This window comes from Pyrus communis, chromosome 15 (genome assembly GCF_041283825.1).
Source record: "Pyrus communis isolate YQ-2024b chromosome 15, ASM4128382v1, whole genome shotgun sequence".
NCBI classification, from domain to species: domain Eukaryota; kingdom Viridiplantae; phylum Streptophyta; class Magnoliopsida; order Rosales; family Rosaceae; genus Pyrus; species Pyrus communis.
This window is the reverse complement of record NC_142579.1, coordinates 30,066,014-30,091,169: the sequence shown is the minus strand read 5'-3', so window position 1 is coordinate 30,091,169 and position 25,156 is coordinate 30,066,014. Positions and strand designations below refer to the sequence as shown.

Below are 25,156 nucleotides of genomic sequence, written 5' to 3'. Positions count from 1 at the left end.
TCTTCCCAATAAAAATGTGGTAGGGTGTAAATGGATATATAAAGTTAAAAAGCATCCTGATGGTTCGGTTGCTTGCTATAAAGCCCAATTAGTGGCTAAGGGGTTATCTCAGGAAGTTGGCCTTCCCTGTAGTTAAACTTACTTCAGTGAGGCTTATGTTATCTCTAGCTGCTTCAAAAGGGTGGAAACTGAAACAACTGGATGTCAAAAACGCTTTCTTACATGGCTTTCTTGACGAATAAGTCTTTATGGCTCAACCACAAGGCCTTGTGGATGTTGATCACCCTGAATATGTTTATAAACTTCAAAGGTCTCTCTATGACTTTGTGGATGTTGATCACCCAGGTTTCTTTTATCTTTGGGGTTTCAATCCTCGTATGTCGATCCATCATTGTTTGTGAAGTCTACTGGCCAGTCTATTGTTGTTCTCCTTTTGTATATTGATGATATAATTTTGACTAGGAATGTTGAGAGTCATGTTCAAGTTGTGATTAATCAATTGACCAAAGAATTTGATATGAAGGATCTTGGTATGCTGCACTATTTCCTTGGTTTACAGATTGAATATCAAGCTCAAGGTATCTTTGTTCATCAGTCCAAATATATTACAAATCTTTTGTTGAAAACTGATATGCTTCATTGCAAGCCTTGCATCACTCATTGTCATCTCAATCACAAGTTACTAAATCGTGGTAGCTCTTCTGTATTGGATCCTAGTCTTTACAGAAGCATAGTTGAAGCATTACAGTACCTCACCTTCACACACCCAGACATTGCGTATTCAGTTAATCAAGTGTGTCAGTTCATGCATTCCCCTATTGAAGATCATTTTGTTGCTGTAAAACGAATTTTGAGGTATCTTCGAGGTACCATTGGTCTCATACTATGTTTTAGACCTGGTTTCATGGATATTAAGGCATACACATATGCTAATTAGGTTGGTGACTTGAATGATAGGTGTTCAACCACTTGTTTTGTTGTGTTTTTAGGCTCTAATTCGGTTTCTTAGAGTTCTAAGAAACAACATACAATAAGTCGGTCATCTACAGAAGCTGAATATCAAGCAATGGCTACTACCACTGCTGAAGTAGTGTGGATTCAACAGCTACTCAAGGATCTGCATCTTTCTAGCTCATCTATTCCCCCACTACATTGTGACAATATTTCTACTAATCATGTGTTACACTCCAAAGCAAAGCATATTGAAGTTGACTGCCACTTTGTGCAAGAATGTGTTCAACAAGGCACAATTTTGTTCCAGCTTGTCTTTCTACAGAACAGTGTGCATATGTGCTTACTAAGGGGTTGTGCTCTTCTCAGTTCAATGTCCATTGTTCCAATCTTATGCTCGGTTCTCACCTCCATAAGATTGAGGGGGAATGTTAGGCTATAGAGATTAGCTTAGGATTGTGCCAAGTGTTATGTATTAGATGTGTGCCATGTATCACAAGTGTATTAGATGAGTTAGTTATATGGGGATGTATTTATATATAAACAAGTGATGTAACAATATTAATCAATACAGTGAACTATTGAAGAAATACACAATCTCTCTCTCTCTCTCTCTCTCTACTTTCTCTCTCACAACTCTATGTAAGATTTGTTAACATAAATTACTATCTATTTATCCAATAAAATGGCAAAAACCAAAAAGGAAATTACTACCCAACTAAAGAGAAAAACCATTTCGCATGATTGTATTGGTCTCGAGGTACTAGGTTCTCACTTAGTTAAATTTCACCTTCATGAAGGCAGCGGATATATGCTATATCATGACTTATTATAGTTTGTTGTAGGTAACGAATGTTCAATTTATAAGTAATGTTAAATCCTATAAAACCCGTGAATGCGATTTATTTTTTAAAATTTGATTGCTTTTCTGGTGATGAAACTAAAATTATTTGTTTTTATAAATTTTTTTATAAGTAATGTTAAATCCTATAAAACCTGTGAATGCGATTTATTTTCTAAAATTTGATTGCTTTTCTGTTGATGAAACTAAAATTAATTGTTTTTATAAAAATTGATGTAAAATAATTATAGTTTTTACCGAAAAAATAAAAACCAAACTAAAATGCGGTAAAATTTGTACGTAAAAACTCTCGGGTACGGATAAAATCATAAAAGAACAGGACAAAACCCCCCAAAATCGTTTAGAAAAAAAAGCTCTCGGAGTCTCTCCCTCCTCCGTCCTTCTCGATTCTCAATCCGAAACCAGAAAGCTCTTTCCGATTCCCGCAAAGATCTTTCTGGGTTCAGCAAAATCAATGGCCTCCGTTCGCCACCGCCCTCTCCTGCTCCTCATCACCCTCCTCGCAATCCCCACGTCCTTATCATCCCAATCCATCATCCAAATGCCAACGAAACGACACCGCGTCTCCGACTCCGACGATAGCCTCTTCTGCGACAGCTGGAGATTCTCCGTCGAGACCAACGACGCCGGGACCTGGTCCAACATTCCGTCCAGGTGCGTCGGGTTCGTCCAGAACTACATGACCGGCGACCGGTATCTGTCCGATTCGGCGGCCGTCGCGAATTTCTCGCTGAGCTTCGCGAAGGGGGTGACCATAGGCGGCGATGGGAAGGACGCGTGGGTGTTCGACATCGATGAGACTCTGCTTTCGAATTTGCCCTACTATCAGGCACATGGATTCGGGTAAGCTCCAGTCGATCACAACCGTCCGATTTGCTTTGATTGGTTTGATTTTTACTGCAGATTAAATTGTTGTGGGTTAGGAATGTTAGGCCTTTTGTGGTTGGTGTGGAATATACACGTGATTGATTCGTCATTGGCAGGTGGGATTAGCTAATGAGAGGCCGCCACGTAAGGTGGATAGATAGTGTACTGTGTGATGCATGCTAGGGTGCAGGCCCCACCCAAAGCAGAAAGTGTGATGATCTTGATCTAATTTTAAGCTTTGCGACAAATGACCAATTTTGATGAGGAAATATGGAATGATTGGATTTTGATTGTAAAATTGTATGTTTATAGAATTTAGAGGTTTAGATTCATGCATAAGAGAGCCTTTATTAGAAGAGAATGTCATACCTTTGCAGTCTGCAGATATATTTTTTTAGTGTCGGTAACACTCAGATCACGTGATAAGGGCGGCTAACGTTAGAGATAGCCGGTGACTCAATGGATTTTCTCCATTGTTACAGGGCATTCTTTGTAGCCTTCATTTTGGTTTGTTTGTTTGTTGATCATTTGGTTTGTTAACTTATGAGTATTGCTTGTAAAAGATGATGCTGCTGCATATATCCTATTAGTTTGTGCCAAAGTGATACCTTGCACATTGTGACTTGTGACAAAGCACAGTGAGAAGGTCTAAATGGGAAGAAACAGTGTGGCTTTTAGCAATTTAGAGTGAGAAGGAAATAACTTTTAGCAATTTGGTAACATTGTAACTTCGAGAAAACATTTCAAACCCAATACTTTAGTGGAAAACTTAACAGACGTGGTAATGAGGGAAGGGCACCATAGGAAATTATACAACTTCAAATCAATTAGAGCAAGACAAGTGGATAGATAAGTCATTTAAAACTTATCGTTGTCGGGGTGTTTTTTTTTTTTTTTTTTTTTTTTTTTTTTTTCTAATTTACACGGGGTAAGGGGAAAGGGAACATATAGCTGAAGTATGGGTAAGGTAAACAATCTTACTTGTGTTATACAGAACACATTTATGCTGCAGATTCCAGTTTTTTTTTCTTTGACGAACTGGGGTTGCATAATCATCACATTGTTCACTGCCTTCAAGTCCTCTATCCTCCATCGTAGCAATGAGAGTTCCACTGAAAACTCTCTGTTTTTCTTTGTAATTTTCGATTTCCCAACATCACTCTTAGCTGGTATAGGTCTGGTTTATGTTCCTTTAACTAGAGTGAGTTATGCGGGATTCTTGGAGTACATCAATGATTTTAGTTGTCTTAATTGATAAGTTTTCCATACGATGAAATTTGACTGGGTCTACATTCTTTTGGACATAGATCAGAGACGTTCGATGAAGCATCTTTCGATGAGTGGGTGGAGTTGGCTGAGGCCCCTGCTCTCCCAGCAAGTTTAAATCTATACAGTCAGCTTGAGCGGTTGGGTTTCAAGATTTTTCTGTTAACTGGGCGGAGCGAATATCAGAGAAATGACACCGCGAAAAACCTTCTAGTTGCAGGTTACAATAATTGGGAGAGGCTGCTGCTGAGGTACATTGCGCTAACTTCATTTCTTTCCTTGTCTTTCTTCGTAACTTGGTAGTAAAGACTGTTGATGTTTGGTTAATCCGTTAATGATACAGAGGACCTTCTGATCAAGGAACACTTGCCACGGTCTTCAAATCCCAGAAGAGATCGGACTTGATAAATGAAGGTTATCGAATTCATGGGAGCTCGGGAGATCAATGGAGTGATTTGGTGGGTTTTGCAATTGCTCAACGATCCTTTAAACTTCCAAACCCAATGTATTACATTGCCTAGCAAATTACCAACATTCAGCAATTGTCTGTAATATAATTAGACTCTTGTATTTTCCCTTAAGTTCAATTGCCACAGTGATTAAAATTGGTTGCCATCGTTCGTCTGCTAACCCGGCGGCGAGCCAATCCAATCCGGAGAACCTTGTATTTGTATTCATCTTTTCAAATGGTATGAAAGTCGGCTTGATTTAGAGTCGCATATGCCTTGTTTCATTTGATTGGAATAAGTTGGTGCAAACAGGAGTGCCAGGAACAGTCACACACTCGTGCATAGATGATCGAGCCAAGTGCATACACAAATGATCCTACCATTTTTTGTGGAAAACTTAAAGACTTGTTTATGAATACTTCTGAAGAAAACACTTTTAGCGCTTCAAAAACTATTGGAAACATGTTGAAACTTTTATTGAAAAACCAAGTGCACTTAAAAAAATACTTGGATGTGGTTGCTCCTTGATAAAGTGCTTATACAATCCATAAGCGCTTTTAAGTTTTCTGTCCAAACGGAATTAGAAGTGCTTTTGCCGGTTACAACAACTAGGTAAAAACATTCAAGTTCTCAAATATGTTTGTTCAACAACGGCAAAGACGAAAGCTTTTAATTATATGAGCACTGGATTGGAAATGCCAAAACAAGATTTTTAAAAGTTGAGATGAAGTCACGTGACACAAGCCGATAAACATACATGCGAGTGCGGCACAAAAAGATATCACATAAATTCCATAAGAATGTCACATGACAAACAGAAGCAAACCATTTTATATATCCCACTGTTTCTGCTCACGATTCTTCCATTGCTCAAATCCAAAGCCAATCATGAATTCTGCTTTTTAAAATAGTGCTTCTGGGAATCTTGGTTAACAAAACATTTGTCTGGATATTAGAGAAATTAAGCTCTGAAATCTCCTTATGGAGAAGACGACGGGTAGCGGGACCCACAGACCAGAGGCTTGGACCCCGGAATTCTCAGGCAATTCAACCCGCCGCCCGGAATCAGAGAGCATTCCGGCTGCGGCCGCTGCATGTTCCGCCCGGGAATGCAATTCAGGGAGAAATCAAACCACACATTCCGGTCAGGCAACTTCGTACATTCCTGACTAAACCCAGAAAAGAAATTGTAAGCAACGGTCAGATTCTCCAGGCTTTTCAACGAACACACCAAGTCCGGCAGCACCCCCGACAGCTCGTTGTGCGCCAAGTTCAGAACTTCGATTTCTTCCAGGCAAGAAATCGTGTCGGGAAGATGACCCATCAGGGAATTATGGCTTGCATCGAACACCTTAACATCTGTGAAGATCCCGACTCCTTCGGGAATGCAGCCGGTTAACTGGTTGTTGAGGAACAAAATCTCCTTCAGTTTCGTCCCCATGAAGCCGAAGCTGGCCGGGAGGTTTCCGGTGAACTGGTTGTTTGCGAAATTGATGACGGAGGCTTGGGAGTTTCCTAAACTCTCGGGGATTTCGCCTTCGAAATTGTTGTTGTTGAGGAAGATCGCGTCGAGTTTTTGGTTGAAGAGTTCGCCCGGGATGGTGCCGGAGAAGCTGTTGTATCGGAGGTCGAGGTAGATGAGGTTCGGAATTTGTAATGTGACCGTTGGGAAGCTGCCGGAGAAGTCGTTGTTGCTGAGGTCGAGTTCTTGGAGGGCGGTGAGGTCTCGGAAAGTTTCGGGGATTTGGCCGGAGAATCTGTTGCTGTTGAGGTGGATGAGAGAGAGTTGAGAGAGTAAAGAGAGCTCTTGGACGAGATTGCCCTTGAGATTGGCGTGGTTGAGATCTATGCCTGCAACTTCTTGAGAATCAGGTGAGCAGAAAACCCCTCTGTAAGAACACACATTCGGGCCGACCCATGAGTCTAGAACCTTTGATGGGTCGTCGGAGATGGCGGATTTCCACGCCTGGAGGGCGGTGAAAGCTCTCTCGAGGCCTGAAGGAGAAGACCCAGACGGGACCGGGGGATTCCCGTTTCCATTGATTCCTCCACCAATCCAGACACCGCCGCCGCCAACAGGGCCGACATTGACACCAACTCCTCCGCCCACATTAATCCCAGCTTCCGTGGGGATAGCAATCAGTAGGAGAAGTGCAAGAAACCACCACCATTTCTCCATTTTTTTAGTGGAGAAAACACTATAATGCTTCTTTGCTGGGTTTACTTGTAAAGTTGTCCAATTATGTTTGCAGCATTAATGAGAGTGGAAACTGGTGGGGTTTATTTGGCCTTGAACGAGAGTAAAATGTATTGTAACAATACTATTGTTGGCTTAAGATACCACTTCGTGACATTTTTGTTCACATGTAAGTGTCCATGATCGAGATATTGTTATAATAATATCTCTGTAAAATAAAATGATCATGATCAAGATACTGTTTCAATGATATTTCCTATTGGATGAAACTGTTTTAATTATATTTTTTTTTTATTAATGTTTTTGTTTTCGATTTAATGTTTTGGTTGTAACATTTCACTGTACATATGTTGACTTACGAGCGAGTGATTAAGTGTTATCATCATTCAATTTCATGGTGATAGAACAGGCTGGTCAGCTTCTTTTGGTGACAGAGAAGTTCTGGTCAGTAAGTTGGTCCATTAGTAAACCGACCAATATAAATGAGCAGGGGCAAATTAGTCTATATGAGCTTGCGTAATGATATGATTTAGGTCCTAATCATTGACAGAAAGCAGAGTGAGAAGGATACAAACATTTTGGGTGGCTCATAATGTTATGAATCAGTACATGTAGTATTGATTAGATGGGACAAAGTTCAGATACCTATTGTATTTGTAGCCAGACTCAAACTTATTATTCAGATAATAATATTTACTTCACTCTATTCATTTACTCTTTCTCGGTGTCTGAATCGAGATATTTTGGTAAATTGACTGATTCTGACATTTTTCACTAGGTGAGATTAGTCCAAAATCAAATGATACAAAGATATAATCTTTTTTATTTTTATTTTGTAAAATATCATTCAAATGACGTGGTTAAGCAAACGTAACGTAATCAATCTTTTCTCTAAAGCACTAAAAGTTACGGTTTATGCCAAATATGAGATGGTTTAACGCATGTCTAAATGGCGCAACTGCAATACTCCTATCACTTAAACTATATCCCAATCCATAGGGTAATCTATGGTTTTTAAGTTTTAACTTAGCTTGAGGATATCAGGTTCTTCATTCCCAGTTGATCTTGAAGTAAGTTGGGATCATTTGCTTGGTTGCGTGAAGAGCACAGGAGTTTTCTAGACTTCTAGTACGCACCGTTGTACGGTATACACCTGAATCCTTAACATATCCAGCCCTCTATTCAGCTGAGGTAGATAAGTTTGCCCTATTGTCGGCATAATATTGCACATGCAGTGTCGAACAAAAAGGGATTCATGGTGAGAACATGAATCAAAAGGCAAGCGCGTGCTCTACTTGGAGTTGAATCTCTCTATTGGATGGCAGCTAGCTTCCATGGTACCAAATTCAACCGTCTCACTATAAGTGGAAGCCCTGCAAGTTAGTTTTATTTATAAAAATCTTGGCCACAAGAATGTAAGCACCAATTGTTCTCTATTCATTTGTGATACCTATTATTTGCAGTTTCTTTGAACGGTCGATATTTTGAAAACATCGAAGAAATTCTTAAATTTCGGATAATATCGACAGATTTCGTCGGTATTTACGATATATCGATTAAATATTGACAAACTGCCTTTTAACATTCTCTAAAGTTTCATTTTAAATTTACACATTTTTGAGCAAATTTTCATTATTTCCATCGGAAAAAAATATTATATGGGAGCTTTATATATAGGGACATTTTTTTTACTATATTTCAAGGAACTCTACTAGTTTTTAAACATATAAAGGAAAGACAAAAACATAAAAACAATTAAAGGCCAGCCCAAAAACATGAAAACAATATTTTAAAATACTAACCATACCCCCTAAGATTTTAGGCTTTCAATAGAATCCAACTCTCACAACTCCAATAAAATTAATATGTTTCATAAGCTCAACCAATTTTCGACTATTTCTGCAAAATCAGTTTTGAAATTATATGTAGAATAAGTTTGTATCATTTATTACTATAATCAGTTCAATCAGTCATTGACTATTTTTGCATAATCAGTTTAACCCGTTTTCGACTATTTTTGCAGAATCAGTTCAACTCATCTTCGACCATTTGCAGAATCAGTTCAACTCGGCTTCGACTATTTTTGCATAATTAGTTTAACCTGTCCTTGATTATTTTTGCATAATCAATTCAACCCGTCCTCGACCATTTGCAGAATTAGTTCAACCCGTTTTCGACCATTTTTGCAGATTCAGTTTAATCTGTCATCGACCGTTTTTGCACAATCAATTCAACCCGCCTTCGACCATTGTTGCAAAATCAGTTCAAACCGCCTTCGACCATTTTTGCAAAGTCAATTTCAAATACATGTAAAATCAGTTTTGTATACTTTTTTTACTTAAAAAAAAATATATATGCAACTTTCCTACTCATGCGAGGGAGGTAAGGGTTACGGAATAATCAAGAGTATCATGGAACACGAAATTGAACCAGTTTTATATATTTTATAATAGAACCAGTTTGTATAGTTTTAGAAGAATTAGTAAATGGGGAAGCCTAGTTTGTGTTGGGTTGAGTTAGATTGATTCTTACTCGGTATTTGTAAGTTCCAAAGAATTTACTTTTTTTTTATCAATCAAATTAAGTTCAAAGTTAATTAACATCCTCCTTCAAATTAAATTAATCACTGTGTATTAATTTAATTTCTCTTGTGCAAGCTTCATCATGTGTTTAATCTTTTGAGAGTTCATTGAACAATGTCCAAATGTATAAGAATATAAGATTGACGCTTGTTTTGTAAGTTGGTCTTTTGTTTACTTGGATCAATTTTTTTATCTTTTTAAAAAGTTTGAGAGCATATTTAATGTACCTGATGAAACAAATAAATTTTAAATAGGTTTTCTAAAGTCTCATTCCCAAGTGTAAGTATAATTGTTTTAGCTTTTGTACTAGTTAACCTCAACTTATGATGGGAAGCTCATTCTTGCGGCAAAAAGGTGTAGATGCCCAACCTGCACGACTACATCATCTCTTTAAACCCTGAGAAACAAGACACCTAGGTGGCACGAACAACTCCAATGCTGGAGAGAGAAGTGTGAAAAGATACCATAGATAAAGGGTATTTTCGTAAGTTAAACTCCAAAGAAAAAAAAAAAAACAAATGATGTCATCTTTCACATTTATTATTGTTTGTCTCTCCTTGAAATGGTTAAAAAATGTTGTCTCAATATAAAATTAAGTGGTAAAAGTATACTCTATGTGTAATTTTTCCATATTATATCTATTGATATTTCCACAAATTTACATATTAATATTTTCAATGATATCGATATTTTAAACACCGTTAATACCTAACAATATAAAAATTAAAAGAAAAAAAAAAGAAGGAATCAAGGCAGCATGTGAATATTAGGTAAGCATCAAGATTTTTTGTGACAATAAGTAATCTCATTCCTATGAATTATTTTAGAATGCAAGGGGATGTTGGGGATAAAAAAAAAAAAACCTAATTGTGTGAAGCCAGGTGGATAGGCTTCTAAATTGGCAAACCCAAAACTCACCTGTATCTCATGTGCTTGTGCTCAGTTGGGGTGGGAATTTATGCCAATTCTCCGATTGCTCTTAAGATCTTGATTCATTTACATTTATGGAGTGGAAGGAAACACAACTAGACAACTCTAAAAATTATATCAGTTGTCAGGTACTTTCTTTTACATTTATGGAGTGGAAGGAAACGCAACTAGACAACTCTCAAAATTATATCAGTTGTCGGGTACTTGTAACTCACGTGCGAATAGAATTATTTATTTATATATTAAGAAGTTTTAAGTTCGAATATTTCTTCCGAAATATTCATATACATAAAAAGATATCAAAATACATAACTTGGGTCTTTTGGTTTGGATCTTTTGGAGGTGTTTTGAGATGGAAAACAGCAAAGTTGGACTCTGAAATGATAGAGTGAATTTTAGGGCCCAAAATTGTACTTGTTTAGACTTTTTGTTACCAATATTTGGACTGGGCTCATGCAACATGGTAAGGGCCTAATACATACAGAACAATCTGGGTAATTAGGGTTTATTCAACTAATTAATCAAGTATTGACCAGCAACCAGTCCAAATTGTGATCAATTAATCACTCAATTAGTGTGTGCTTAGGAGTTAGGCAGAGTTTTGAAGATAGGGAACAGATGGTATCTGTTGCAACATAAATTATCCATCTAACCAATTAAATCCAAAATGATTATGTTTTTTATTTGTCCATCCAAAAGGATTATGTTGGATGAGGCACGTAAAAGACCATAAAAGAATCACCCCAACCCAACAATTACACACACACATATAATATTTGTCACTTTGATCCAAAACAAAATCAATCCATATGCTGCCCCTTTTTGTTAAGAGTAGTAATTTCGCGTCTAGGAAGGAAGATATTTTGCATGTACTTATGAGTAGTTTGACTAATCCTTCATGGTGTCTATGGAAAAAAAAACTTCTTAAGGGTATTAGAGTAGGTTGTCTTGCTTGTGAAGCTCAACGGCTGCATATGCTTCACGTCACCAATTTGTGTTGTCCACGTGCTAATCTTGAAAATTCATCAAAAGTGACAAGGCATATTGAAAATATTAATTCCACATCGAGTAATGAAGAGACGTATATACCCTTATAAGTAATTGAGTTATCCTAATGTTACCAATTGTTTTTCACACCACTGAGCACTGAGCAGGAGTGAGTTATACAATAACCTACTTGAAACTACATTTTCACTCCTTGTGATTTATTAAAAAGTAATAAAAAATTTCCTGTTGGGGATTAGTTTTGAAGTGCAATTTCTGTGTTTCCGAAGTGAATGAGATTCATGCGACACCTACTTTGCATAAAAAAAACTCCCACTTTCTTTACTTTTGAGACAAATTGTTCGACAAATTGTTCGATCCCCTCTGAGAAACGGGGGACCACTACTCTCGTATCAACAAGATGTAACCCTACCTAGCTACCCTTCATATGCATGGTTCACGGTTGAACTTGAAGCTCCCTCTTTGCAGTCTTCTTTTCTACTGCCCACTTCACATTACTAATAAAATCTAAGAAACAACACTTGAGAAAATAGTACAACAATGACCTAGGGGAGGGAATGCCGAAATACGACCTGAACGCGGAACCTCTTTCAATATTTAAAGAGTAAAGTACCATAGCTTCTGTTTTTTCAAAGTTCAATTTCTTTAAACACAAATGTTGACTACAAGATTATTTAAAATGCAACTCATTATCCATGATGTAAATCAAATCCACGTCGAAACACGTTGTTACACTCTTAGAGCATGAAATGAAAACGAAAAAAAACTTACTAACTTGGAGATTAAGTTAAGCAAACACTTATTCCTTGACAACTTTCTTGGTCATGCTTCCATCTAATTAATTACTTTTTCCTACCAAGGGCGCTAAGTTAACCTATATTTTCCTTTATTACCTTTATTAACTAACCACTTTAAGACTTATCTTTTTGACTAACCATTCGGATCACCCACCAGTCACCATCAGACACATAACCTTCCAATGGCATTTAACGTAATAAAATCCAACTCCAACCCCCATTTATAACCACCACCTACCTGTATTTCCCAGATTTTGACTATTTACAACTTCCTATTTCAGTATTCGCATACCAAATCCAATTCCTTGGCATCTAAGTTAAACAGTGCACACTCTTTCTCTAACTCCCCAAATTTAGAAGCCCACCTCTCTAATTTCCCTAATTTCCGTTTTCCCACCCAAAAAACCCTAATTTTCCATTCGGGATCGGCCCCCAATTTGCCTGTTCATTGCAATTCCGCTCCTTGGTTTGCCAAGTATGTAAATTTCTTGTTTGTTTTTTTATTCGGAAATTTATATCCCAATTGCGAATTAGGGATTCGGAAAATCGGAATCTTTTTGGGGATTTTATTACCCTTTGTGTTTTCTCATTAAATTTGGATCTGGTGGTCAGGGGTGTTTGTTGTGTGTGCGAAATGAAGATCGAGGAACTGGAGGCGGAGGGGGATTGCGATCGGAATGACGGCCTTTCCGGGAGGCAGGTAGTTGGGGTTGACGACGCCAAGCGAGCACTCGTTGGAGCCGGGGCGCGGATCCTCTTTTACCCGACCCTGTTGTATAATGTGCTGCGGAACAAGATGGAAGCTGAGTTCAGATGGTGGGATGAAGTTGACCAGGTTTTTCTTTCTCGATTTTGTTCAATTTATGTATTTTTGTGGTTGGGTTCGTTAATCCTCTGTTTGTTGACCTAGAAATTGTAGGAAAATTGATTTCTTTTCATCTTTTTTTTTTTTGTTGATTTTAATTTATATATCTTTGTTATGTAGCTACGATTTGTTTGGTTTCTGAGAAAGTTGGTTTCAAAAGAAGAAACGAGTTTTTGAAATTGATCAATCAGTTTTCTCACTTTCTTGGCAATCAATCGAAATTTGGGATAAGAAAAAAAAAATTGAAATTTTGATGTTTTCAGGACTTTACACAAAAGTGGATTCTTGCATGTTGCTATTACATATATTTGAATAGACCGAGTATATATGTATGAATATCGTCTTGGATTTGTTGTAAGAGGTGTACTTGTTTGGTAAAATGTATTTCGTTGCTCATTTCGTGGTGTTTAATGGATACGCGGTGCTGTTCTTACAGTTTGTTCTGCTCGGTGCGGTTCCATTTCCCAAAGACGTTCCCCAGTTGAAGCGGCTAGGTGTTGGTGGTGTTATCACTCTCAATGAACCTTACGAAACTTTGGTTCCGACATCCTTGTATCGTGTGTGTTACTTCTCTGCACCATATGGTTCTGAATTGCTACTACCATGTTAGAAATATAAATATTTTTTTTTGGAGAAATTAGGTTCTCATCCCTCCTTTTTCAACTCCGTTGATCAAAACCTTATTCATTTTCAATTTTTGATCAAGGTCCCTTGGTTTTAATAAACATCATTCAATACTAAAATATTTTACATATCAAAATAATTAAATTTTATTAATAAATATATTCATTTAGTGTTAGAAACGTTATATTTGATATATATATATATATATATACACACACACTTATGGGTAAATTTTGTATCATATATTTTTATGTTTAGTTTGTACCCATTTTAATTTGCAGCCCTTTTTTTAAATTGTACAAATTTTCTTTTCAGTTTTAGTTTGTACCCATATATTAATTTCTTTTTGTGTCCATATTTTTCAAAATTTTATTTTTACACCTTTTTTTAACCTTTTTTTTTTGTACCAGTAATTTATTGATAATGTACCTATTTTTCTTTAAAGATGTTCCACCTTGTTATATGTAAAATATACCAAATTTGTTTTTGTAAGTACCATGTTTTTTATGTAAAATGTACCCATTTTTTAATGTAAGATGTATTAATTTTTTTAATCTAAAATGTACCCATTGTTTTGTATATAATATGTACCAATTTTTTCATCTAAAACGTACCACCTTTTTTGTATAAAATGTACCAACTTTTTGTATGTAAATAGTATCATATAAAAATTACCAATTTTTTGTATGTAAAATGTCATTAAATTATACTTTTTTATACAAGTATAATTTATTTTTTGAATATTTTCAACCCAACAAATCATGAATTTTATTTAATATCTCATTAATATAAGTAACTACAAATATCAAATTTAATTTAAAATTATAATAACCAACATAGAAATGTATTATTGTATTAATTTCAGGTACCCCAATCAAAAACTGAAAATTAACCAGATTTCAATCAAAGAACGTTGATAAGTAAGGACCGCATCCAAAGTTACCCAATTTTTCTTGGTTCTTGTCCTTGGATAATATGATGTAACGAAATCATTATTTCAAGTTTTTTTCCTCTAACGAAAATATGTTTTTAAATGTCTAAATAAGGACAAGTTTGAAATCACCTTTATTTGATCTAACATATGAGAAAAGGAACCCACAGATTAAGATTTGAAACTATAATGATTCTTTCTATTTGTTTTGAGATGTTTTATTATCCTGCCAATAAGAAGAGTGAAATGCATTTAAATCTTCTCAATCTGGATTGTACTTATTCGTTTAAGATGTTTGATGGTTCTCAGGCCCATGGAATTGACCATCTTGTAATTCCCACGCGAGATTATCTATTTGCTCCTTCCTTTGTTGATATCGACAGAGCTGTAGAATTCATTCACGGTGAGGATCTTATTCAACTTCAATATTTTGCTAGTTCGTAATTTTTAGCTTTCATTTGTAGAGCTGTTAATTTAATTATTTAACCTTGGTTCCCAAACACAGAGAATGCATCGTGTGGTGAAGTTACTTATGTGCACTGTAAAGCTGGTCGGGGAAGGAGCACAACTATCGTGCTTTGCTATTTGGTAACTATCTCCTGCTTTTCAAAAGTTGCTGGTTGCATTAGCTGAAGAGTTACTGATGATGAACCCTTGTCAACCTCTAGGACATTATAGGATTGAATTGATTTGCTTTCTGCAGGTGAAATACAAGAACATGACACCATCTGCAGCCCTAGACTATGTCCGGTCTAGAAGACCACGTGTACTGCTAGCCCCCTCACAATGGAAGGTATGTGTTGTAGTTCTCTCTTGTATATATGCATTTTGTTATAATCTGCAATCTTCTATCATTCGTTGCTGACTGATTTTATTAATTCCCATTCCCGTACAACCTCAATCACCATGTTTTGCTGTTTCTTGGCAGGCTGTTCTAGAATACAGCAGATGTGGATCAACTACCGCAGCATGTTCTCCCTCAGGAGATGCAGTTTTAATTACCAAAGATGATCTTGAAGGGTACCATGGAACTTACGACGACACTGCTCGTAAGCAGTTGGCAATTGTTCCCAAAATGGTGAAGGCCAGCCCCATGATAGCTAGGTTATCATGCCTTTTCGCATCCTTGAAAGTCTCAGGAAATTGTGGACCAGTCGCGAGGCGGTTGTCTGTGCCGGAGCCACGTGCTTGCTGAGCTCTCACACATATCACGCAAGTGTCGATAGTTGTTTGCTTGTAGAAGTTTTATGACGCGCCAATGTTTCTGGCCGCTTCATGTTTACGAGAGAGAGAAGGTAAATGAAGAAATTAAAGATTAAAAAAAAAAAAAGGTTTCGGCGGCTTTCTTCAAGATTGAGTATAACGCATTGTCAATGGCTGAGGAATGTATTTTGGAGCTTCTACATGTACATTACACAGCACGTCAAATTTTCTTCCTTTTTTAATGTAATTTCGTCGTTGTTATTTTCCTAGTTTGTACCAATGGCACACTATGTACTGCTGCTGCTGCATTTAAAGCGTCATTGTTTTGCTTTTTAACCTTTGGTGGTGTTGTGTTTTGCTTTAGCAACTTGTGCCAGCGGTGAAACTTTTACGAGGTTTCTTTCTTTCTATTATACATTGGCTAATGTCAAAGTTCTGAATGGCGACAGGTCTTTGGGAGGGCGAGGTGCCATAAACTATGGTACGGACAATGGAGACAAACTGATGCCTGACCTCTGTATACAAAGCATGATACACTAGAACGGATTTACTGTCATGTGGTGGTTCTGTTCCAATAAACAATGACAAGTGTAAGGCACGTGAGACCAAATACAGGGGGTGTGTTAGTATGGCTGCATGCACGTGGTATGGAGGGGCGGAAGCTACAATTTTCCACGGACAATGGGTTACAAATGTTATCTTATGCTTAGTCGCGAGAGGTGTCGTACATATAACATAGTCATGCACCTTACCTAAGATTTTCCTCTATTTGAACATATGCAATAGCCAACTATTGTAGCTGTAGAGTTTGACCATTTTGATAATTTTCACATAATGGGCGGGTCTTATCTGTCGGGCTATTTTACATTGCTAGGTTGTTTGGATTATTTTGTGGTGATGGGGATCTTGTGATTTACGGATTCCGGCTCCAATTGGCCCATCCATCAATGCCCATTCAAGTCCGGCCAATTGACCAAAGCAATGTGCTATTCAAGTTTTAATCTTTCCGCGTGAATTAAAACAGCTTAGAATATGTTGCGTCATTCTTTCAAAATAGTAATATGCATATTAAGTCATCTCTTCTATATACAGTTAAGTTCAGATGTACCAATAATCATTCCACGCTATGCAATTATCGCCGGAGGAACAAGAGCAAAAATAGAAACATGAAAAGTAGGTGGGGGTGGGAGAAAGACAGGTGAATTTTATGCTAACATTGTTTTCAACGTAGGGTTTTTTCATTTAGTGTACGCGTAAGGGTGGACTTAAATGGAACCCTAATTTAAATTTCAAGCCTTCAAAAGTCAGGGCCATTTGGCCAGGAATCCGTAAAATCTCATTGTGCAGTCTTTATGGTTGATCTATTGTGGGTTGGCAAGTCTGTCTCTAAGATTTCAGGGGCTTGTATAAAATTTATGATGCGATATGATCATAAACATCGTCTCCATATCGACCTGTTCCATTCCCGAACCGATGGCCGATCTTTCAGCGAGTAATAATGATGCAGATGTCCCAAATTCAGTACCATAAGTTGAGCTATTAAGGGGTCTAAGTTCCGACGCCGAAATGAAAGGAGCTCCCAACCCTTTATTTATTAGGCAAACATCCATGGTATTTGATTCTGCAAAACCAATAATCTCCTTTGTAACAATATCTAAAGCATTGCCACACCTCACCCTTAACCAAAAGTTGACGCCGAAATACAGATCAAATTCAGGCAGCTTGTTTTCTCCATTAATTGTAGTTTCCATACAAGAAGGGAGGTCTAATCAAATTCAATATATCTTGGAATGGATCTCCATTGTTTGGACAGTTCATTCCACGCTACATACACGCAGACGAATATCTAATTCAAAAGCTCTGGTGGAAAAGATCATGAAATTTCGATATCCAAGGCAGATGACTCTTCCCTTCCTCCCGTTCTCAATTGCCATGGAGATTTTCCAAGTCGTGCAGCTAGTTGAATCACCTACTTATGGTGAAGATGGTATGTCTTTTTTTGTCGAACCATCAAGCACATTCTTATTTGTATTGATATATGCTTTGGTGTGGGTGCCTGGAAGATCATGGAGCGTTCTATCCGGGGCTAGGTTCCCTCTAATCGCTTTGAGCGAGGGTAGGGTAGGATGCTTTAGTAGTCAGGTCACTTGGCCCTGGTGTGTAGTTGTGCTCCCATAATCCTCTTTTGTCCTCGCTACTGCCATTAAAACTAAGATAGGTTTTAGTGCATTGGTAATTGTTAGTTGCTCGGAAAAATATATGCTTTCACATCGTTCCTGTTTGATCTCTCTTTGTTAATGAATGCAGTCGATGCCATAAGGAACATCACTACTATGTATCAAATAAAAAGAAACTGGGCTGGTGATCCTTGTGGACCTAAGGATTTCTCTTGGGAAGGTCCAGAACGCAACTATATCACTTCGCTTGCTCGGATTATTTCCCTATGAGTCCTTCTGGGGAACTAGTTTTCTTACAATTCTTTGTCTTTGCAATTTCTAAGCAAAATTGCCCTTTATAGTGATTGGGAACTTGAGTTCAAGCAATTTGAATTGGATAATAGCTGCTTCCATTGCCAAGCTGTCATCGCTTGAGTCCTTGTAGTAGTTGTTCTTCACTTTTGCTTCCATAAAGACTCATCTTGCTGAAGCTATTCACTTTAATATCCTGCAGAACATACTAACTATAATGCTTTTTGTCCCAGAGATTTGTCGAACAATAACTTAACCAGGCCAATGCCTCTGTTCCTGGAAGAATTGAAGTTTCTCAAATCCCTGTAAGTGTAATTAGTCCGTGATGATGTACTTATTTGACACAAGAATTCCATTATTAAGAGTTAACCTGCAGGAAATTGAAGGGCAATCCGCATTTGAACCTTTGCAACTCTCGAAACAGATTTCTTAGAAACAAAGAACATCCGCATTTACATTGTGGTCTCGAGAAAAATTCTGCAGTTATCTTTTTAAATCAAGAAAAGCGAGGTATTTATCTGTAGGATGAGATTATTGAAGAGGACATGTATGTTATGTTTCTTCGCATTTGTTGCTTTGCTTTTCCAACAAGCTGCTAAACTCTTTATGCTTTTGTAAATAATGATCTTTCAACCGTTGAATCCTTATCAAACGATTGACATCGATTTTCAAACATGACCGTTTCTATTTCCTTTCTCGTAAAAAATACGATTGTCGAGTTTTAATTTGTAAGATCTTCAAGACAAAATTCCAACCCTACTTTTTTATTCTATATATATCCAATGTAGTAGGGTTTGGAAGAGCAAACTAATTGGAAAAAAAAATTAAGCACGCTAAAATGTTGTTTTGGCAAAAACTTTGTGTGTAAAACAGAAATTCTTATAAGTGGGAAGTGGCTTATCATTTATTGAGTTAGAAAAGTATTATTAATAATTATTAAAGCTAAATGCCATGGAAATTGGTCTTTTGATGGTCTTTCTACAATTTTTGCATAAAAGAACTGTAAACTAAGAGTTATAACTTATCATTTTTGTGAAAAATGCAACTTTTGTGATAAGATCATTTGTATGTGCAGTATGAAAAATATTAGTCATTTAAAGGCGATCATACCTTAAGTTCCATAAGTGAATTTTATTGAATTCTTATATTGTAAAAAAATAAAAACAAAAAATGAATACTAGCGGCCCATAACAGATATTAAAAGCCATAACATATTTTCAGTGGTAAGAACAACTATGGATTGTTCTGTATGAGTTTTATGAAACTTTTGTGCGGCAAAAATTTCATGAATATAAGTTTAATAATGTTTTTTCAAAACTGCACAATATCAACTAAGCTAGTAAGAATAATACATTTGTTCGTTTTAATTTGTAAGATCTTTTCCTTGTGCATTAAGAAATATAATATAAATCATTTATGATTTATGGACTTCAGGTCCATGGTGCAAGACCCATTAAGCACATGCTGGTTAACATTCAGCTCATATAGTACATTTCAGTTTATAAGCGTTACTGTTATAGATACGTTCAAAAAATTAAATCCAAATACTTCCAAGAACTATGATGAAAATTCAAAAATGGTTTTTTTCTTAAACTTTTTTATGAAACGTTGTTAAAGGGATTACTTAGAATTATAAAGACACTTCTAAACATACCCTTAGAATTATAAACTAGTTCCTTTGTTAATGCAGTTTCTAATGTTTGCTACATATTAATCATATATTGTTTAGCTAGTTGCTTAATTTCATAACAGGCGTATGATTGATTTGAAACTCTTTTCCATTACATACATATACATGCTTTCCTTCCAATCGATGTTTGCAGATGGTCTTACATACGTTATAAGCACTCAAAGTTTGGCAGTTCATACATGTCTCTTTTCAGTCTTATCCAAACCCTATCCTAGGATATATACAATTATTATTATTAATTATTATTAGAGCATTGTTTTCAACATCCATAAGCCCTACATTCTATTATTTGTCCAATGGGACACTGCCCATTCAGTCCGTACCAGTTACATATCGACGATACTTTATTATAAACACTTCTCTAGCTTAAACTGATGTGATCTAATTGGGCCCTCATTTGCTTTTCAAAGAAAGCTCCTTTTCAACTTTAGTCCATTTTGTATCTGTATATATATACACACAAAACTCTGGTGTTTATATCTGATACCGTATTCACAACATAATTGTAGATCGATTTTTTATGTAAATTAACAAACCATATCTGTGTTGTTCATCCTTCCATCCCAACTCTAATTTCCATATTTTATGCATACAAATCGTCCATGCATGGAACGCTATTCTAATGTTAAATTAATCTGGAAAAAATATGAGCATTGTAATTCACGTAGTTAAGAGGATTTAGTCATGTTTCCTTCAATATTATGTATCAAATTCTCCTACCCAATATCGTATATACTTATCTGCAAAACGGCAATATTAATTACATATGATGAAAAGTTGTCATTACTTAAATCCCTAAGATACAGTACTGGTTTGGTACTGAGATGCTTTTGAAAAAAGCAGGTATCAAAAAAAAGCTGGGAGCTTTTTTGTGTTTGGTAAACTTTCAACTTCAGTTTTTTTTATTTTTTTATATTATTATTATTATTTTTTCACAGTTTTGGATGAAAAAAACCAAAAAACAGAAGCAGCAAAAGCTAGCTTTGAAAAACCAGCTTTTTTTGCTTCCACAGCTTCAGGGCAAACCTAATTTGCAAGAGGCGACGAGTCATTTAATGAAACTTTCAAATACCCAAAATGGCCTTAAACAATTAAATAGAGTACACATAATACCAACTGGAAGACGTCACCGACTTCAATTGGGAGATCGTCCTCGTGAACTCCGCCACAACACTGTTCACTCCCAGCTTCAACAATCATCGTTATTGACCTTTGATTCCATACCCTACGACATTGTTTATGTCTCTGTCCTTTCACCCATATATTGTTCGTCCTCTCTCACTCCCATGTTGACAAAATCGCATCGAGAAACACCACCATATTTTCCAGTGATAACCAAACTCGGATTCAGATTTGGTTTTGGCATTAGATTGCCCAGACGAAGAAAATGAGGAAGAAAAATGCAGTGAGACATGTGAGAGAGATTGAGGAACAACCCATCAAAGACGGCATAATCACAACGTTGGCGCCTTCGAAATCCATGGAGATGAAAATAAAAAAGAAGAAGATGGAGCAGAAAAAATAAAAACTGAGAAAATTGGGGTAGTGGGGGAGACTTCTAGAGAGATTTTTTTTGGTTTTTGGAAAAGTCTAGTCGATGCATATGGAGAGAATAAAGGGAGGAGACTCTAGAGAGAGTATTAATAAATAAAATAATAAATACAATTATTATTCTTTATTTTTTGTCAAATATAAATAAAATTATTCTTATTTTACATTTAATATCATACTCATTTTTGTCATTTGACATGGTTACAACAGCTTTGTATAAAAGTTTACCAAACATCTTTACACTTAAGAGCACTTTAAAAATAAAAAAAAAGTTTACCAAACACTCAATTGCTTTATTTTACAATTGTTTATTCTTACAACACAGCAGAAGTTTTTTTTTTTTTTTTTTTAAAGTATAGCAATACCACGCAATTGTTTATTCTTACAACACAACAAAAGTATTTTTTTTTTTTTTTAAGTATAGCAATACCAAACTAGCCCATAAAGTAACTGCTTAAGAGTTGCACTCATGCACCATACGCTTAAGTAACCCTCCAAACTAAAGATAGTCATGCATTTCTGCAATTACTTGAAGATCCATCCCCAAATGATATGTATATGAGCCTAGAATAAGCAGAAGCAGAAGCAGTAGTGGACCATATATGTGTGTGTGTTTTATATGAAAAATGAAAAGCAAATAAAAAGAGGGTGGTGGGACGTTGTGGAAGAATATATCCCAAAAAGGGTGAGTTTGGCCATGTTGTGATATTCGTCCTTGCACTACCCACCACCCACAATTCTTCCTGCAACTTCTTTATGGGACCAAATCTCTAGACACCAACAAATCTCAATATATATATACTTGCTACCGCTATGTGCTAACCCTACCTGTACGTACTAAACTCATAAACAGTGTTGAATCTCCAGCTGCAACTCATAAACCCCTCGATGTTATTCTGATACAATAGCAAATAAATATAGTACCGCGCACATAAACTAAGTTTCCATATATAAATGAAGAAATTAGGTTTTCATCCTTATTTTTTCAACTCCATTGATTGAAACCTTATTCCTTTTCAAATTTTAATCAAGGTCCCTTGGTTTTAATAAACATCATTAATTATTTCAATAATAAAATATTTTACATAGCAAGATAATTAAATTTTATTTTTAAATTATTCATTTAGTGTTAGAAACGTTACATTTGGTATATTTATATTTATGGCTAAATTTTGTGTCATATATTTTTATTTTTAGTTTGTACCCATTTTAATTTGCAACCCTTTTTTTTAAATTGTGCCAATTTTCTATTCAGTTTTAGTTTGTAACCATATATTAATTTCTTTTTGTGTCCATATTTTTCAAACTTTTATTTGTACTCATATTGTTTTTTTTTTTGACCTTTTATTTGTATCCATAATTTATTAATAAGTACCCATTTGTCTTTAAAAATGTGTCACTTTGTTATATGTAAAATGTACCGAACTTTTTTTTTTTGTAAGTACCATCTCTTTTGTGTAAAATGTACCCATTGTTTATTTATTTATTTATTTTTATATATACGAAATGTAACCATTATATAAAACGTATCACCTTTTTTTTTTTTTTTTTTTTTTTGTATAAAATGTACCAACTTTTTGTATGTAAAATGCATCGTATAAAAATTACCAATTTTTTGTATGTAAAATGTCATTAATATAAGTAATGAAAAATCATGGGTTTTATTTAAGTATAATTTCTTTTAATATTTTCAACAAATTATGGATTCTATTTAAAATCTCATTAATATAAATAACTACAAATATCAAATTTTAATTTAAAAATTATAATAACCTACATAGAAATGCATTATTGCATTAATTTCAGGGAATTCAATAAAAAATAAAAAACCAACAAGGTTTCAATAAAAAAACGTTGATAAATAGGGACCGCATCCAAAATCACTCTATATAAATTGTATTAGTTAGATTGGGACAATATTCGTATGAATATATATGCTGTCGGGTATTTTTAGTTTGTATTCGATTATATGTGCCAGTGGATATGCCAATTTACAAGTTCATAAATGTATTTTATATAAAATTAAAAAATACATATATTTCAGAGATAATGTTTCTGTTTTCCCCTATGGGAACCTACTTGTCCCCTCTCCCCTCTTTCTCTTACAATTAACGAATTTTTATTGTCTGAATATTGATCATAATCCAAATTGTTCATTTACTTTACCATCATCTAAATATCAAATATGTAAAAAATTATTCAATTTGGAGATCTTTTAGCCACATTCATATGCATAAAAAAATAGACGGTTTTTCATGAGGATGCTACTTGTTATCAAAATTGTTGATTAGTTTGACACATAGGGATGACTAAACAATCTCCAAATTGAATACTATTTTGCAAATATGATATTTAGATGATGACAAAGAGAATGCATAAAAAAAAATGGAAGGTTTTTCATGAGGATGCTACTTGTTATCAAAACCGTTGACTGATTTGATACATATGGATGACTAAATGATCTCCAAATTAGACGATGATAAAGAGAATGATTGGTTTCGATTGTGATATTCGGACGGTAAAGATTCTTTAATTACAACTTGTAAGTGAGGGAAACAAGTAGGTACCCAAAACAGTACAAGTATTATCCATATTTCAGAGACATTGTATTTGTATAATCAGGGTAATTGGGAATAAGGGCTCGATCAGGAGATGTTGGTCATTTTGCAAGTACTAAAGTTTATTCTTGTCTTTTAATTCTTGGTTCCTCTTTATTCCCTTCAGAAACTACGATGAAGCTGCTTAATTATCCTCCACGTTGTTTTAACCTTTATTTCAATTTTCATGCACGTCCCATGAAAATAAAGATCGCATGCACGTTACTCTCTCTCTCTCTCTCTCTCCTCTCTCTAGCTAATTAGAGAGGGAGAAACATATCTTTACTCTATAATACTGCTGAAAAAGATCGAATATGGAATAGAATAAAGCAACAAAGAAAGCCCTCAAGTAACAAATTAATTAAACAACGGAGAGACCGACTAAAATTGTGAACTTATTGTTACTATATATTATACTAGCTAAGATTCCAAATTAATTTCTAATAAAAATTATATTTTAGCTGAACCCCACTTCACGTCCTTTTTAGTGGCTAAGTAGTTCAAATATTGGAAAACCACTTATGGTACGGCCTTTAAGAGAAAGCACAAAAACCATGCATGCACTTCGACTTCGAAATCCACCAATAGTGATATCATTGTTTTCATAAAAGAAGACCAATTAGGGTGCAACTTCCACTAAGATGTGTATATATTCCATTTGGATCACTTATTAAGAAGTGACATAAAATGTAATTATCCTAATTAATTTTAAGAGTTAAGTAGGGAGCCACATAATTGGTGGCATGACAGTGTAAAGTTTCTGTCCTAACAAAAATAGAAAGCAAACTTCCTTTTCATAATGGGAAAACATCTGGATTCTAGAGCAATGCAAGCACACAAGACAATAGTATATGAACCAGAAATCTCTTCGCATTTGTTGATAATTGGAAGCCATCCAGATAATTTGATCTTTACTAGCAAATATTTAAGATATATGCGTATATACATTACGAAAGAAAATGGAAAACATAAAAAAAAAATAAAAAATAAAATTAAAGAATCATATGATAACCATTTAAAAAAAAATGTGAAACTAAAAACTGAAAAATAAAAAATAAAAATGGTTATCAAATTAGTCCCAGATATATCTTAAAGTTGTCCATATACCATAGGAGTAAAACAATTGCAAATATATCTCATGACATCATTAAGAATTAGTTCCTTATGTGTTATACTTTTCTTAATTTTCTTCTCCTTTTTCTTTTTGGTTTCTATGGATTTATTTTCCAATAACATTGAAACTTGAAAGAAGTGGACAAAAAGCAAAGCACTATGAAAAAAGATACTGTACGTGTTGTCTTAATATAATAACACATTTACA

At 35.3% G+C, this 25,156-nt stretch overlaps 3 protein-coding genes and 1 long non-coding RNA gene across 5 annotated transcripts; 3 read left to right on the top strand and 1 right to left on the bottom strand.

The window, feature by feature from the left end:
* The first annotated feature begins 2,116 nt into the window (after positions 1-2,116).
* On the top strand, positions 2,117-4,679 carry LOC137737441 (acid phosphatase 1). The gene is made up of 3 exons (XM_068476916.2): positions 2,117-2,656; positions 3,988-4,197; positions 4,290-4,679. The coding sequence occupies exons 1-3, from the start codon at positions 2,268-2,270 to the stop codon at positions 4,465-4,467; spliced, it is 777 nt and encodes a 258-aa protein (XP_068333017.2). The 5' UTR covers positions 2,117-2,267; the 3' UTR covers positions 4,468-4,679.
* A 480-nt stretch (positions 4,680-5,159) lies between these two features.
* On the bottom strand, positions 5,160-6,851 carry LOC137711173 (leucine-rich repeat extensin-like protein 2). Its single transcript, XM_068450384.2, has one exon. It carries the CDS (start codon positions 6,572-6,574, stop codon positions 5,375-5,377), a length of 1,200 nt encoding a protein of 399 aa, XP_068306485.2. The 5' UTR covers positions 6,575-6,851; the 3' UTR covers positions 5,160-5,374.
* Positions 6,852-12,184: 5,333 nt separating this feature from the next.
* On the top strand, positions 12,185-16,396 carry LOC137740635 (phosphatidylglycerophosphate phosphatase PTPMT2). 2 transcript variants are annotated; one of them, XR_011069172.2, is made up of 8 exons: positions 12,185-12,381; positions 12,519-12,741; positions 13,208-13,330; positions 14,636-14,729; positions 14,832-14,914; positions 15,030-15,119; positions 15,255-15,621; positions 15,979-16,396. XR_011069172.2 is itself a non-coding variant. In XM_068480472.2 (7 exons), the coding sequence occupies exons 2-7, from the start codon at positions 12,541-12,543 to the stop codon at positions 15,519-15,521; spliced, it is 858 nt and encodes a 285-aa protein (XP_068336573.1). In that variant the 5' UTR covers positions 12,185-12,381; positions 12,519-12,540; the 3' UTR covers positions 15,522-15,865. The 2 variants fall into 2 exon arrangements, 1 of the variants encoding a protein (XP_068336573.1); XM_068480472.2 differs by lacking the exon at positions 15,979-16,396 and having other exon boundaries at positions 15,255-15,865.
* Positions 16,397-17,089: 693 nt separating this feature from the next.
* Positions 17,090-18,670, top strand: LOC148690841 (uncharacterized). Its single transcript, XR_015956240.1, has 3 exons — positions 17,090-17,516; positions 18,231-18,302; positions 18,374-18,670. It is a non-coding gene; the product is annotated as an uncharacterized LOC148690841 (long non-coding RNA).
* The last annotated feature ends 6,486 nt before the right edge of the window (positions 18,671-25,156 follow it).